This window comes from Balaenoptera acutorostrata, chromosome 10 (genome assembly GCF_949987535.1).
Source record: "Balaenoptera acutorostrata chromosome 10, mBalAcu1.1, whole genome shotgun sequence".
Classification (NCBI taxonomy): domain Eukaryota; kingdom Metazoa; phylum Chordata; class Mammalia; order Artiodactyla; family Balaenopteridae; genus Balaenoptera; species Balaenoptera acutorostrata.
This window is the reverse complement of record NC_080073.1, coordinates 56,633,211-56,650,343: the sequence shown is the minus strand read 5'-3', so window position 1 is coordinate 56,650,343 and position 17,133 is coordinate 56,633,211. Positions and strand designations below refer to the sequence as shown.

At 37.0% G+C, this 17,133-nt stretch overlaps 1 protein-coding gene across 5 annotated transcripts in view; it reads left to right on the top strand.

The window, feature by feature from the left end:
* The window catches only part of ZCWPW2 (zinc finger CW-type and PWWP domain containing 2), a 139,111-nt gene that overhangs the window by 69,300 nt on the left and 52,678 nt on the right, over positions 1 to 17,133 (top strand). For all 5 annotated transcript variants that reach the window (XM_057554675.1, XM_057554676.1, XM_007191540.2 and 2 more), the window contains one exon: positions 6,228 to 6,387. In XM_057554675.1, the coding sequence (XP_057410658.1) occupies positions 6,228 to 6,387 (160 nt within the window). The remainder of the gene's footprint in view (positions 1 to 6,227; positions 6,388 to 17,133) is intronic.

Below are 17,133 nucleotides of genomic sequence, written 5' to 3'. Positions count from 1 at the left end.
GCCTGGGGGAGGGAGGGTATGGAATGCGGGGCGAGCCTGCAGTGGCAGAGGCTGGGGTGACATTGCAACAGCCTGAGGCGCACCGTGTGTTCCCCTGGGGAAGCTGTCCCTGGATCACAGGACCCTGGCAGTGGTGGGCTGCACAGGCTCCTGGGAGGGGAGGTGTGGATAGTGACCTGTGCTTGCACACAGGCTTCTTGGTGGCTGCAGCAGCAGTGTTAGCGTTTCGTGCCCGTCTCTGGTGTCCTTGCTGATAGCTGTAGCTCACGCCCTTCTCTGAAGCTCGTTTAGGCGGTGTTCTGTACCTCCTCTCCTCGCGCACCCTGAAACAGTAGTCTCTTGCCTCTTAGGAAGGTCCAGACTTTTTCCAGGACTCCCTCCTGGCTAGCTGTGGCGCTCTAGCCCCCTTCAGGCTGTGTTTATGCAGCCAACGCCAGTCCTCTCCCTGAGGTCTGACCTCTGAAGCCCGAACCTCAGCTCCCAGCCGTCACCCGCCCTGGTGGGTGAGCAGACAAGCCTTTCAGGCTGCTGAGTGCTGGTTGGCACCGATCCTCTGTGCGGGAATCTCTCCGCTGTGCCCTCTGCACCCCTGTTGCTGTGCTGTCCTCTTTGGCTCTGAAGCTTCCCCCCCCCGCCCACCCCCCACGCCCAGCCCCTGTCTCCGCCAGTGAAGGGGCTTCCTAGTGTGTAGAAACTTTTCCTCTTTCACAGCTCCCTCCCACTTGTGCAGGTCCCGTCCCTTTTCTTTTGTCTTTGTTTTTTCTTTTTTCTTTTGCCCTACCCAGGTACGTGGGGATTTTCTTGCCTTTTGGGAGGTCTGAAGTCTTCTGCCAGCGTCAGTAGGTGTTCTGTAGAAGTTTTTCCACATGTAGATGTATTTCTGATGTATTTGTGGGGAGGAAGTTGATCTCCACGTCTTACTTCTCTGCCATCTTGAAGGTTCTCTCCCTCCTCTTCCTTTTCTCCCGTCATCTTGTTTTCATTTATATTCAACTATTCTCCATGAAAAATATATGTTTGCTTTCATTGGGAGACTGTGATGGGCTTATGTAACACACACACAGAACACACATGAGAGGCCTTCAAGTCAGTACCTAGATTTGTGCTCTTGCTCTGTCATTTACCATTGTGGGCTGAATTGTGTTCCCCCAAAGGTCACAAGTTAAAACTCTAACCTCAGAATGTGACTGTATTTGGACTAAGGGCCTTTAAAGAGGTGATTAAGTTAAAAGAGGCCAGTAGAGTGAGCCCTAATCCAATCTGACTGGTGTTCTTGTAAGAAGAGAAAATTTGGATACAAGGGGAGACACCAGGGGTGCATGTGCACAGAGTAAAGACCATACGAAGACAGAGCACGAGGGCAGCGGTCTGCTGGCCAGGGAGAGACCTCAAGAGAAACCAGACCTGCTGACCTTGATCTTGGACTCCTAGCCTTTAAAACTGTGAGAAAATAAGTTCCTGTTGTTTAAGCCACCCAGTCTGTGGTATTTTCCTATGGCAACCTTAGCAAACCAATACCCTTAATATCTTTGCAGAGAGATTCAACCAATACACTTAATATCTACCTCAGAGAGATTTCCACATCTCAGAGAGATTTGGAATGTTACACATCAACTCTGAGTAACCTTTTGTTACTGAGAGTTTTTCTAAGGATAAAATATGAAATGTTGTAAAAAGATATGTATATTAATTGACTTCTGTGTAATTAGGATGGGCATGAAGAGAAACTAGATGGTTATGTATATGAACACTCATTTTTGAAGTTACTTATGAAGGTATTTGTAGTCTCATTGTCATTTTTTATATCTCTAACATTTTGAAAACAGAGCGTTTGTATTTTCTACTGGAAATTCTGAAGTTTCAATAACTCTCATTCAAGAAATGGGTTTGCATCTTGTCACTATATCTGAAATATTATGTTAGAAATTTGATTAGGAATTTCTTTTGCAGTTTTGTACTTGTAGCTGAGGGTTAGGATTTGAAATACAAATGAAGCATGTTTTACTCTAGTCCCTAAATTATCTCCAGTCTGTGATTAGGACCGTCAAAATGCTGCAGAATACAGCTGTAACTACCTTCTTGTTGTTTGGAAAGAGTAGAATGCATTTGGCATGTAGTCACATATATTTCTTTTTATAAGCTAAGTACAAATGAGCACAGACTTAAAATACAGATTAAGAAACTCAAATCTGTTGCTGTATTGCTTATTCATTTCCACAAATACAATAGAAAGATGATAACAAGATAAATTGCAGTAGTAGAATATAAAGCTGAATTAGCCTACTAAAAACAGCCAAACATCAGTTCTTAATTAAGAAATGTTATAGACCCTGAAATTTCAAGTGGGAAGACCAGTCAGCTGGCTACAGAGACGCTTAACAGTGTAGCATTATCTGGGTCAATTCTTGTTAGCCCGTGTCCTTACACGTAGCTTTTGAAGGCTCAGAAATTCAATCTTATCAACATCCCAGAGTTATTCTTTCCCAGAAGAGTTCATACTTTCCAATAAAGCTAAAAAGCTAAAGAGAGACTGATACAGAGTCAAGAAATGTCTGCTTAATCTTTAAATAATAAAAATAAATAAGTTAAGAGAATATCATTTTCTTTGTCTATGGTCAAGCTCCATGGAAAATCAAATTATAATAGTCATATTTATCACCACATTGTAAGATAGCACACACTTACATACTTATAAAATACTTATGCAGCCTCTTGCCTTTGAGTAGTGCCTATGTGAGCTTGAGGGTGGGGCTGTCTGCATTACTAGGAAGAGAAAAACTATCTCTATAATGTTTAAGAAGTCTTGATTTTTAAAGATTGATCAAATACATTGTATTTAGCTAGAAAGAGCAAAGAAATTAAAAGTAAAAAATAACAGTGCATCTCTCACTTAGTATAGGAAAATACAGTATCAAGCAGAAACTAGGCATATTTACACAGACATTTTACAATGATTTCTCATAAGTATGGAAATTAATTTATAGAAAATATATTTGCATTCTAAATACTGTAGTCTAAACAGGTTAGTAATCAAATATGCCTTTAAGTTAACAAACCAATCCAGTGATACTTTTTAGATATAGTATATACATTTATAAATTGAGGTTTCTACTAGATCCTTTCAGTATTATAAAATAGTATTTGATTACTTCTCATTTGCATACTTTTGCCTGTGGATTTATATGTGTGTGGATGAGAAATTTCCTCTTCCCAACGGTCCCTGCAGTTAGGTATAGCAAAGAGATTTCTTGGAAAGTATGACATTAAGTTAGTGATGATTCCAACTCATCCATTTTGTTTCCCACAGATTAAGAATGAGGCCCAAGTAAATCTGCTACCTTCTTAAACATCCAGACCACAGTTTGAAAATAAAAGTTATATATTTCTTCTCGTTCGGTATAAATACATAGCAGCTGTTATAATGCTTAAGCTTCAACTTATTGAAGGCAGTAGCCAACTCATTAAAGATCATTTCCGCTGGATAAGGAATGTGTAAGACATCAGTTTCTTTGTAATGTATTTTCACTTTCCTTTGAAGTTTCTTGTCCTGCCCAAATTTCCATTTCTTCCTGCAAGTGGATTTCAACACCTGATGTCTATTTGACCTTGTTGTGTTTGTACATTTTACCTTCCACCACCCACAGGTTCTGAGATTGACCATACACTTTCCTTGTAATTCTGACACCCTTCCATTGGGTGGCCTATTCTTACTGTCTCCACCTTTAAGCCCCCAAACAATACTCAGAATTTCTCCTCAATATGAAAGTGAAAAATCAGGAAGTAGAAATGCACAATGCACTATCATCATTGACAGTTTGGGAACTCAAATTGAGGTCAGAGTGAGGGCAAAAAATGGACATCAACTTCTTTCTTCAATCACAGGAAGTCAGAGACAATGATGGATGTAGCAGCTGGAGAGAAGTAATCATGTTTTCTACATGTATTGCCTCTGCTCAGCTTTTCCTGTAGTTTGGTACATTCTGTTGTAGCTGATATGTACAGACTAGGAGTCAGACAATTCCTTTGCACCACCTGAAAGTACCCCAGTTATTTGGACATTTCATAATACTTTTCATAATTCATCTTTAAATCAGTATGCAATACTTTCTGTAATAAAATATGTTTTAAATAATGAACAGAAGCTTTTTTCTTTTTTTGGTATCTAATTCTTTTTAGGAGTCATCTCTTTTTGTTTATATTTTATTGAGTAATAATTTAAATTGAATACTCTGGGACCCAATAGGTTCCACTTAAAAAATAGTTATATCAGAATTTGTGTCAGAAAAGTAGCAGCTCATTTTACACATAACTGCAGAATGTTTCTTTCATGTGTTAAATATCAGAAATCCATTTTGTGAGACTGTTTTACACTGAATGGCGTAGGTACTGCTCATAAATTGGTATTGGGTTGACAGTAATCCTTATTAAAATTGCTGTGAAGTGCAAATCACCTAGTATTAAACATGAGCCCCTTACCTTTTATAAAGAGTTTAAACAAATATGATGTAACAATCATAGTTTGGTTGTTTTTAAAATAGCTATTGATCATATTGAAGGACCCACTTGTTCCTTGACTTCTGATAAGTTGGGGGTCTCCATTGCAGCTACCACTCATTCTTAGTCACTCATTTGCCTGTTGAAGTCACCTTCTTTTGAGTGTGTTCCCTCAGCAATGTAGATTTCCATTGTAGATTTAAAAGATAAACTGCACTCAAGTTTAACTCTCAAGCACAGCCCAGTAAGAGTCACCAAATAGCAGTAAGATACCGTGACGTGAGCCTGATAACAACCAGATGGTCCTCTTCATTTAGGTCCTGAACTTTCACTTGACTTTCCATTATCATTTCCAGTTCTTCTTTGGCTTACAGATTGTCTGACTCAATTTTTAATTCTCTAGCCCTTATTTTCCCACGGTTCTGGGGGCTAAAATTCTGAGGTCAGGGTGTCAGAGGGTTGATTTCTTCTCAGGCCTCTCCTTGGCTTGTAGGTGGGTCTCTCTTTTTGTGTCTTCTCATGGTCTTCCCTCTGTGTGTGTCTGGGTACTAATCTTCTCTTTTTATAAGGAAACGAGTCATGTTGGATTGGGGCTCACCTTTTAACTTAGTTACTTCCTTAAAGACCCCCTCTCCAAATACAGTCACATTCTGAGGTACTGGCGGTCAGGACTTCGACATATGAATGTGGGTTGGTGGGATGACATAAATCAGTCCATAATGATGGCGCTTTACAGTATTTTAATTTGCCAGAAACCAAAAATGTGTAAAGCACATGTTCGTTTGAACTTTGAAACAGCGCAGTGAGGAACCAGAGTTACAGTGAGGCCTAGTTACCTGCTTGAGGCCTCCTGTCTGGTAGAAGGCAGAACTAGAGCCTGGGCCTTCTAATTTGAACTTCTCTACCTTTTTCGCTCTATGGTACTGCAAACTGAACTTGTTAATTGTAAAGATAATTGAACTTGATAATTGTACAGATAATTATATTATAAATAATAGAACTTGATAATTGTACAGATTTTTGAATGCTTGGGTATATTAGATATGCATATTTTGGATCTTGATCTGTAAAATTCAGTCAGCTATCTGCTGTACATTCCCCTAAGATTTATTTTTAGTAAAGAATAAACCTTATTTGCAGTACTGAGGATTTTTAGCCATTTGGTCACTGCCAGTGGAACAGATGTGGTGGGGGAGGGATAACACAGAACCGCTGGCTCTATTTCTACTTTTCTCACAGTTGTTACAAAGTTCAGTGTCAGAACAGCCCGAACCACTTTGGCAGTCCTGGTTCACGAATCACTAGCTCTCTCCTACCCCATCAGAAGCCCTGTCAGTGGGTTAACATTTTAGTAGTTAATCATTCTGATTGGTGAGAGTTGATTCAAGCCTGCCATGAATCTGATGACTCTTTTTTCTCTTATCTTTCTTATTAGGAGTGCCTAAATGTCTCTTATAGACCCTGGAAATCATTCTTTTGTCTTCTGATTCTTTCTCCTCATATCTTATGAATGTCTTGAGTATGTGAATGTTTCAAAGCTTTCTATATCTACAAAGATACAAATGATTACTTGCATCAATTGAATATTCTACTTTTAAAAGATATGAATATGTTTAAAATGTGTAAAACAGTTATTAAAATTCAAAGGGCAAAGTTTGACAGATGATTGTGACATATATTAATGTCTACCTTTTTTAAAGCATCAAAATAATAAAAATATTTTCTTTTGAAAGTTGGCCGGGGATACTTTGCCCTGATCCTTTTAAAAGGAAATATGTGACCTATGACCAGGATGGAGATGTTGAACAGTATCACATAGAATTCCTGGGTGATCCCCATTCAAGATCATGGATAAATGCAACGTTTGTTGGACATTATAGTATCACATTAAAGGTAGGTACAGTAACATCAAAACTTTGTTCCTCTTGCACTTGTTTTTAATTATGGCCATTTTGTCTCAGATCCTAAAAGATATATAATTTTTTACTTTTATATTTATATAAACAAAATAGTATGTACTATTTGTTTAAACTAAAATATTTGTATTTTTAAAGCAGCTTTCAAAGGAAGTATGGATATAAAAATAGCCACGAGGTAGTTTTAAATTTTATTTCTCTAATGGCAATATAGTATAAATCAACTGAGGACTCTCCATAATTGCATTTTTTTAAATTAATTATTTATTTATTTATGGCTGTGCTGGGTCTTCGTTTCTGTGCGAGGGCCCTCTCCAGTTGCAGCCAGTGGGAGCCACTCATCACGGTGCGCGGGCCTCTCACTATCGCGGCCTCTCTTGTTGCGGAGCACAGGCTCCAGACGCGCAGGCTCAGTAATTGTGGCTCACGGGCCTAGTTGCTCCGTGGCATGTGGGATCTTCCCAGACCAGGGCTCGAATCCGTGTCCCCCTGCATTGGCAGGCAGACCCTCAACCACTGCGCCACCAGGGACGCCCCCATAATTGCCTTTTGAAACAGTTTTACGATTCCATCATTTGGTAATTTTTTAATTCTCTTGAGAAGATTCTAAGTTATAGCCCTAGCTCACAGGGAAGATTAATTATGGAATGCAACCAGATTTTTCAAATTTCAAACAGTATTTCATTATACTAACTCCTTCAGTATTTTTTGATTCTTTTTAAACTTTAAATCACACACTACAATTAGTGAATAGACAATTCTCAAGTTGATGAGAGTAAGTGAATTGGACCTGTTTTCATGGGTTTGGTTTAATTGTTATAAATTAATTCAATTATCTGTATCTGTATTCTAATATTGAAACTTTTCATCTGCAAACCATGCTTTCATTAGAAATCTGATTAAAAAGTAGATGTCAGAAATGTGAATGCCTTTGACTCAATTTGGATGGTTCCTATTTTAGAGTGAGAAGTACGTATATATTCAAATATACATATACATGTATGTACATTTAAGGCATGCCATTTAATCCACAGTATAAGTAAATCTGTGGAAATCTGAGCTACTTGCAGATGGACTTCTACTATTTCTCTGGCATAAACAGTACCTTTGTTCCATTCAGCTTGAAAGCAGCTGGAAGGGAAGGCTGTTTCAGTAGAAATATTTAAGTATGGAATAACATCACATACATTCATTTCATGGTACTTGTGAGCCAGTCATTTTAGTATGAGGCATCTTCTCTGCTCGGACATTTCGGATGTGTCCCTGGGCACTTCTGCTGACAACCACAGAAGATAGGAAGGAGTGTTCTCCCTTATGTGCCCCTCCCCTTTTCTAAAAGATAGGGAAACCTAGCTTCTCATGAGGCAGAAATTAGAATCTTAAATATTTGACAGTGTGATAAAGAGCAGGGCATTCTTAAGAAATTGTATTTAAACGTACATAAAAAATCAAAGTGTATTTTTAAGTTGTCTGAAGTAATGTTACTCTCAGGATTTGAGTTCTGTCAGGATAAATTTGAATAGTCTGATTTCAGTGAGCATACCATTAATCCCTGGGACAAGGAAAAAATCTGATGCAAAACAAAACTAAACTCAAGAATCGGGAGCCATAAGGTTTTAACCTTCTGAAAGCATTAAAACAAACAGAAATTCTTGCAAAGACCAGGAATTCAGGGCTGCTTAAATTAAATAGGCTCCTAAAGCAAGAATGAGAACAGAAAAAAATAAAGCATTTGTTTCACCTCTTCTGTCCCCTACTCCCCCAGCTGGCTGGGTGCTCTGGGTGGATAACTCACTGGATGACCACAGGCTCTGGGACAGGCTCTCTCCTCTACTGTCATTCATGGTGTCTACCTACAGGCTCGTGTCTCTTACTCTCTTCTTGTTTGTATCTTTTTCTTCACTTCCTCTCTTGGAGCTAATATAATAGGGATGCCTTCTTCTGTGGGTCTCTTCATTCAAGGCTGAAATTTTAGTTCCCCTTTACCTCAGATTCAGCTGGCACATGCCGGCTGCCCTGCTATGCTCCGATTCCCTACTCCTGGCTATCTAAGAATCTCCACTTGCCAGGAAGGAAACTCACAGATGATTAAAAAGTAGACACAAAATGATAGGCATATACAGCTCTCACTGTTTAAGCTGCCTATATCTTACTTCATATATTATTTCAACATTACTTTCTCCTAATTTGTGTAAGCTTAGTTTAACAAATGATTAAATAATATTTCAGAGTTTTCACTGACTGTGGACTATATTTTGCAGTGTTTTACTGTGGGAGAGAAATAAGCTCTTCTAGAAAGACATTATATGCATTTATGAAAAAATAAAATATTTTTTAGTTTTAGATTCTGAAAATGTTAAGTCTTTTAGCTCATGTTTGTCTAGTTTTTTTTCTTTATTTTTTTTAGTAGTCACTGAAAAATTGATATGTTTATGGGACCAGTGACTTATTAATTTTCTTGTTGACAGCACAACAGAGCTCTGTCACTGTGGATGAATATGTATATGAATATACAGGTGATAAGCTTTTCCCCAGTAAATAAAGTTACTCATCAATAAATTGGGATATAGTTCAGAAAAAAGTTGAAGGCAATATTTAGATTTTGTATTTGTAATTTATATTAGTTTACTCATACATTTTATTTTTTCATTTACTATAAAATCAGTAGTATAAAGATAGCTGAAATTCCCTTCCCCTTTTAAAGAAACCTTGATTCTCTTATGGTATATATTCAAAATACATGTCACTCTGGTAATTACTTAGAGAAAATAGACGTGAACATGTGCTAGGTAGCTATTTAAGAGTTGATGCATGGAGTACAGTTCTTTCCCCAGTTAGCACAAATGTTGTTTCTTTTATATTTAGTAGGTACATGTCTGCAGAATCCATTATTTGCAAGTTTATTTTTTTGCTTGATAGACTACATGACTTAGTTTAGTATTTCTTAAGCCTGGCTTTGCATTAGAAGACTTTATAAAGCAGTGACAGCAACCAAAACACAGCAATGCCTGGGCTGTACTTGGATCAATTAAATCAGAAGCTCTTGGAGTAGGGCCAGGCCTCAGCATTTCTAAGTCCCTTAAATGAATCTGTATGTATCCCAGAGAGAGAGAACCACTGACTAAGTTTTCTCAGCTTGAGGCGTCAGACTTCTGTTGGTTTATCTCTACTAGTGCAGTAATGTAACTGTGGTCATGGCTCACTGTTTCACGACGCCTTTCTCCTACTTCCTTTGTTAGTCTTTCACTCTGGTTTGCCTGGAGATGATGCTGACTGCCATAGGTTCACATGTCTAACCCAGAAGTAAGAGTTTCCCTGAACACAGCTTTAAAGTCAATCTTGTCATTCAACATTATACATAATTTATAGATATTGCTGATAAAGCTGATGTATAACTTAAATATAATATGTATAGCATGTTTTAGTTGATCATCTATCTTATAAGTTATATAGAGTCATTATAACTTTTATTGGACATAAATTATGTACTCCAACCAGTGATCCCTTGGCCTACAATTTTCTAGTTCTTTATACTGCCAAGAAAATGTAAGAAGTTCACCCCTGATGCTAGGAGACTCCTGTGGTAAAATTTAGGTTTTTCTTGGTCCATGATGTGAGTGGATTTTTTTGTCTATGTATTTTAACAGTCTGCTCACTACTGTATGGAGGATATACCTGTAGATGTGTAAGCATTTCTTTGGGTACCAGGTGTCATTTGGGTATTTACCCATTGTATTATGGAGCTGCCTCTATTTTCCAGGGAGATGAAAAGGGAGTAATGCTGTATTGCTAAACTTGAGCTCTGCAATTCCTAGAATTCTGCTTCCTAATTGGGGTGGTCATTAATACTGTTCACCACAATGTTGCAGGTTACTGCCTTCCTGTTATAAAGTAGAGATGCACATTTGATACTCTTGTGGTGGGGTGAGGCCAATGAGTTGTGAGTGAGTGATGAATATCTGAGCATGTGACTGTGTCCAGTACAGCATCCTCCAGAGTTCTCTCTTTCTCTGTGGCTCTGTGACTGATAATTGAAATTTTGGCTTGCTACTCTCTCAGCCCAGATCCCTTGATCACTCTTAGCAAAGGCCCCCACTGCCTACAAATAACAGATCTGCAACATGAAGAAGATATAGGCCTCACTTTAAGCCCCTAGGATTATTCTAACAGATACACTAATGATAGTACAGAGGATGTTACAGTTCTTTGTAACCTGTATCTTTAGCAGGACCATTCCTAAAGCTTCAGTGCTCTTCAGAATACGGCCGAACGACTGAGATCACATTACTCTTAATTTTTCCAGTCTGTAAGTAGAACTAACACAACCTATAGTAATTTATCAAATAAGTTGATTTCTTTTATGTATTATGATAAACATATGATAGAAATTACCAGCGTTGATGATACATTGAATCTAAATTTGGTCCAGTAAATATCCTCCAGCAAAGGGCTCTGATTGTCAATATGCACTGCAGTGACTCCAATAACTAAACAAGCCTATAAATAGCAATCATGTAATGGAACCCCTGCTACAGGCCAAGGATTGGGTAGATCCTTTTATAATAATATAACACAATAATATATAATATGTATATATAATATAATAAATATAATATTTAAAGTCTCATAGCAACCCCATGAAGATAGGCATCATCACTATTGACATATGGAAGAAACTGTGATTCAGGCTTCATGTCTAGCCCAAGGTCAATCAGCTGCTAAGTGAAGGGGCAATGATTAGAATCAGGATGTCTAACCCCAAGGTCCAATTCTTCTCTTCTATACCTTGCCAATTTACATATACATAAGCAATAGTCTAATTTATTGTTGAATGTTTTTCCACATTGAAATGAGGAACATTTTCACCTTTTAATTCTAATATACATGTTGAATGATGGCAGTTTCTGGTAGACTTGTTTTTTATTTACTGCTTGATGTTCCCCTTTGGAGGAGGACTCGTGACCAAACAGAACTCTTGATGTTTTCAAATTACATTTGCAGTAGTCGTTTGACAAGTCGTTTGACAAGTGTCTGGATTAACATCTATTTGAGCAAATGTTTTGCTTCTAAGATTTATTAGGATCCAAATTCTAGGAATGTAGTCTACAATAAGGATTAGCAAATTAGCTTATAACTCTATTATCAGGCAACATTTCACTCAGAGTAATGAAGTGAAACTGGATACAAATCTGTTGAGCCAGCTCTCAGTGGAAAATCACATTTGCCAAAAAAAAAGTGTACATATGTATATATGTGTGTGTTTTTGTACCATGTTCCTGCTGGCAAATAATCTGTATAGCTACCAACCTCTCAGTAAATTTTTAGCATACCAATTCCATATTTGGTATAAAATTTGTTATAATTTTGGTATTATTGGATTGAGATTTTTTTGTTTGTTTGGTTGTTTTCTAAGCATCCTTTAGTTTTGGCCTGGAGAAAGTTTAAGGGAATTAGAACATGTTTTTATAACTGTGAATTATTTGTGGATAATCTGCCAAGAAAACTTTTATAGTCATGTATTAGGAAAAGAGTGAAGTTGTCATAGTGATTTAAAAAGGCAGGCTCTAGAGCCAGGTTCTTTGGGTTTGAAGGTTGGCTGTGCTACGTACTAGACATTTGACCTGAGGGAAGTCACTTACCCATTACAAATCCCACACACCTCATCTTAAAATGGAGGTTATGATAGTATATGCCTCATAGAGTTGTTACAGGTTTAACTGAGATTATACATGTAAAGCACTTAGCACAGTGCTTGTCATACAGTAGGCTCTTAATAATAATCGTAATAGTTCATACTGTCATTGGAAGTACAGGAGAAATATATAGTTACATTACTTATTTCCTCTTCCTAGAAACCCACATCTACAGGAGAGAGTACCAAAAAAAAAAACAAGAACAAAAAAACCAATAACAATCAGGTGGATAATAATATATTTTCTTTTGACTAAGATTATATGTGAAAAATGACATGATTTTATTGTTTTTTTTTATCAGCCAATATGTTGCTCCCAGAAATTGAGTGGCCATTGCTGCCGTGCTTTTCCAGTTTAGTGTAAGCAGAAGTGCTAAGACCTTTTGAAAGTAGGAGATAGGTTAGAGCCTTCTTAATCTGACTCCTTGGTGAATGAATATTCCCTAATATCAGCAATGCCTCAAGATACTTTAAGTTTCTTTGATGGAATTTGGAAAAGACTAGGAAATATTATCTTTCACGTTCTTTGCAACTGAATAAAACCAGTTTTCTTCCGTATCTGTCTTCTGTCTTTTCGATTTACTTACATTTGTATATGCTGACTTTGCTGCTCCAAATAAATTCTTGAATTTACCTCTGTCATCTCTCGACTTAATCTCTTATGAATTTAGATATCTGAACTTGTATTGAAGTTAAAAGTCCAAAAATCCAAATAATATGACCAACTTTACTCAGCTGATAAAGGAAAGAACAGGTGGCTACCTTTCCCATCATCAAATGCATGAAAAATGTATTAAGCCAGCTAGATTTCTCATATTGACTCCTCAGTGGAACAACAATAATCTTTCCTAGAAACATTTAGCCTTATATAGCCTTCTCAACTTTCTAGAAGTGCTTATTTTCTGTTAAAGAAACCAGAGTCAGATCATTGTCTTTAAGCCGAAATACAAGGCTCACTAAATTGCCTTCAGGGTCATATCCCTTATGAGTAAGGCTTTCTTATATAATGAGTCTTCTATGTTGAGGTTCTTAAATTAGTAAACAGTTGCAGAGTAACTTTCTGGTACATTCTTCCATTAGGGAATGATGAAGTTCAAAACTAAGAGCCATATAACTGAAAGTCTACAATTGATATATTAACTGTTCTTTTCTTTAATTTCTCTACTTTTAAAAAAAATTTCTTTTAACCAATTACCAGGAACAGTCTGTGATTCAGGCAAAACCCTAAACAATGCAGATTGAACTGACTTTGAAAATAAATTCCAGAATTACCGCTTCCTCACCATTTTGTTCAGCTCACAGGATATGAACTGATTGTGTCACATATTTAACCATCCTCTTCTCCTGGCTCTCCCACCTGCTTGTATGATTCTATTTTTAAACAGAATCCGAGCATCTGTCTGTAATAAATACGACATTTGTTTTCCCATAAACACATATTCCCTAAAAAACAAGCAAATGTGGAGTAGAAAATAGCAGCCAAGTATGTTAACTGTCATTTAGGCTCAGGTCTTGATATCCATTCATACCTGTTACTTAAAATCCTTTAAGCCAATCCTGACTTTTTTAAGGCTCAGAGCAAACGAGCACATGGCTGATTTAAACCCATCTCCCACTTCTATTTAACATCCCCAGGTGGAGCAGGCAGCCTGGCTAGAGCTGTGGGAGACAGCAGCCCTGGAGATAAGCACGGGCCTTAAAAATTATCTACTGACCCAGTGCTCACTTGCTTCCTGTGCTTTATTTCATCAATATATTACTAATACTTTTACAGAACAATGAAATAATTTCTTGTTGCAGACTTAATGATATATTCAGTTTTGCAAAATAAAAATTCTACAGCTTGAAAGCAAAATATGTAAAATACTTTAAACTGTACACAATAAATACAATTAAGGTTTTTTATTTTTTTAATTGTGCTAAAATATATGTAACATAAAATTTACCATTTTAACCATATATCCAGTAGTGATTTAAGTTTTTAACGGCTGATTAATAATCCTAGAAAAAGTTTTCCTAAACAATGTAACTATGACCTAATAGAGAAAATGCCAGATGGTAGTTTCCTATCATTTTCAACACAATTTATTTCTTATGATAATGACCTACAAGCTCTTCATAACACCATCTTGGAGATTTGTGCAACAGAATGCCTTTTAGTGAAATATCATTTTATAGTCATTGAGCCTGTGAATTCTGGAGCCAGTTTGCCTGTGTATGAATCCCAGCTCTATCACTTACTGGCTGTATGAACTTGGGCAATGTCTAAACTCAGTGCCTCAGTTTCTTTATGTGTAAAATGAGGATAATAATAGTACCTACCTTGTAAGCTTGTTGGGAAGTAAAAAAAGTTGTTTGTAAAGTGCTTCAGACTGTGGCTGACACTTAGTACTATATAAGCATTGGCTAAGTTAGTAAATAAAAATAATAACGGACTCTTTAATAGAATTCCTTTGGACATAAAGTACACAGTCAACTCCTCCCTATTATAGGTAGAGTTTCTGTCTCATTTTCTTGGACTACAGAGACTAAATGATAAATGTTTATATTCTGATCATTTATGACATTGATAACCAACATTTAAAAATGCTTTACATATTATAAAGTACCTCTTACATATGCTATCTCATGTGATCTTCATTTATTGTTAAGAAAGTTAGGGCTCAGGTTAAGTGACTTGCCTGAGGTCACATAGCAGCAGAACTGGGACTGAAGCCCAGGTCTTCTGACTGCAAGCTCCAGGCTTTTACATTATATGTCAGCCTGCTTGAGGCTTACATTGGACCATCTGTTTCTAATCTTCATAAGCATACCAAATTCATAATAAGCTCTCATCTATAAACTGGAAAATCACAAAGCCCTTCTTATTGGTCTCCTGTTGTTAATTCAGTCAGCTTGATTAATTAACTTAACCTTTGACCAGGGCCTTTCAAAGTTGGACAAAGACGTGAAAGCTCTCTCCACGTTTAGTGCATTGATTCTCAGCCATAGATTTTGGGCCTCTTCGTGGCTGTCATTAAAACCTAGTATTTATTATTTCATTCCCTTGTAATTCTCTTAGAAGTAATTGGTTATTATTAACGTTGGTATCCTGATGCCAGGGTTTGTTTTGTTTTTTTGTTTTACTCTGTTTTTGGTTCCCAAACTTGCTCATCATCACGTTCTCCCACAGAGCTCTTTAAAAATATATATTCCTGAACCTGCATACTGGGGTGTTCTGAGAATCTCTACAGTTCCTCAGTGAATCTCAAGAACCACTGTATAGCAGATTTTCTCACCATAATACCTATTTTCTGGTTTACTAGAATTAGCTAAAAAAGAGATATATGAAACATACATTATTTTACTATGTTTACTTTGTGAAATTTATGAATGTATTTATGAGTTTGTGGTGCTAAAGAAGCCACGCAAATCTTTAGCAAAATTGTGATGTTAGATTCCCCTGTCCCTTTAATTAGTGTCTCTCTTTGGTGGTGACTGATTGTCTCCCTGCTGTGATATCTGGAGCCCTCTTTCTTTCTCTCCTCTCAAAATCTGGTTTCAGGTCCACACACTAAATGACAAATGTATTGGTTGTATAAAAATTGTTTTCTAAATGATGTCAGTCGAGATAACAGACCAGCCTAAAATGTTAGACTAGGGCTTCTTTAAAATCAACATGCAGTGGTTGTTTATCCATCTTGGTAGGAAAAGAACCTAGATATTCAAAATACTTAGAAAACATATGTTAAAGTCTAGGTTAATAAAGAGCTAATCTAGTAGTCTGTGATTTTTCTGATTTGTCCATTGGGGCTGTTTTACCTAAAACTGCTTGGCTTCCTTCCCCTTCCCCACATCAAGGTTCAGGGTATGCTCAGGCCCTGGCATTGGTAATTCCCAGTGTTTCAAGCCAAGTAATGGAGTCACACTGTAAAGATTTGACTCTTACATTTTCTTATTCTTTATTTTCTGCCTAATTTCTCTCCTAGTACTCATTGCATTCTTGGTATTATCTTTCAACTTGATGTAAAGGATCAGACTAAACAGAGCTAGAACTTTTTTGGGGGGTGGGGAGGTCAACTTAACTGGTTCACACTTTCTAGTGGTATAGGAAGCGGGGGACCTAAGTTATTTTGATCTTAAAATCCTGCTGAGTTAGAGTAAGCAAATTCCTATTTATGATTTCGAAAGCATTATTGCTTCAACTGTTCAATAATTTGAATGAGCTGTCTAAATAATCCAGAACCTGTGTTAAAGACAGCAGGTGAGAAGGGAGACAGGTGTTAGGAAGCCCAGGCGTGTGTCGTGCACAGGGGTGGCTGTGACTATCTTCTAATTGGCATCAAAGGAATGGGAATGTTCTTACTGTCGAGATTACTGGTTGCTGTTGCAGAAATCCAATTTAAGGAAGACAGGATAGCCTTGTTATTAACTTTCTATTGGATTGCTTTAAGTGAAAACGATAGCTTTGGCCCGATAGTAAATATTTAGAAGGGTGCGTCATGGGTAGAGCCAGCGAGGTGCACTGGAAGCTTGAATGTATAAATAGCAGCGGTCAACACGAATCCCCAGGCAGAGGACTTTATAATAGGTGGCGGTGTTGATCCTCAAACATTTAGGAGAGATGCATTACGAAGGAAAATTATTTTGTATTTCTTTAGGTTATGAAATCTGTGACTAATCTCCCCATGTTTCTAAAGGCATATTATAACTTAAAGTAATGAAATAACTTAAAGTAATGGTCAATATTTGAAGCCATTTCAATGAATTTATGAAACCCAATAAAGCAATCTAGGTACTTATGATTCCGGTTTTCCAGATTTTTAATATATGTTCAACATTATGTCTGAAAGATAAATTTTCTAAATTGTAAATACTTTTATTTGCAACTAACTTTTATGTCTATATCATCAAAATTTGAATTGATAATTTTGGATAGTAAATGCTATATTGTACCTACAGGATTTTAGTGAGGCTCTACTGTCCCCCCAAATAGGTCATATTAAGCATTTGATTGAATTTAGTTTTAAAATTAAGTACTATTTTTTACAT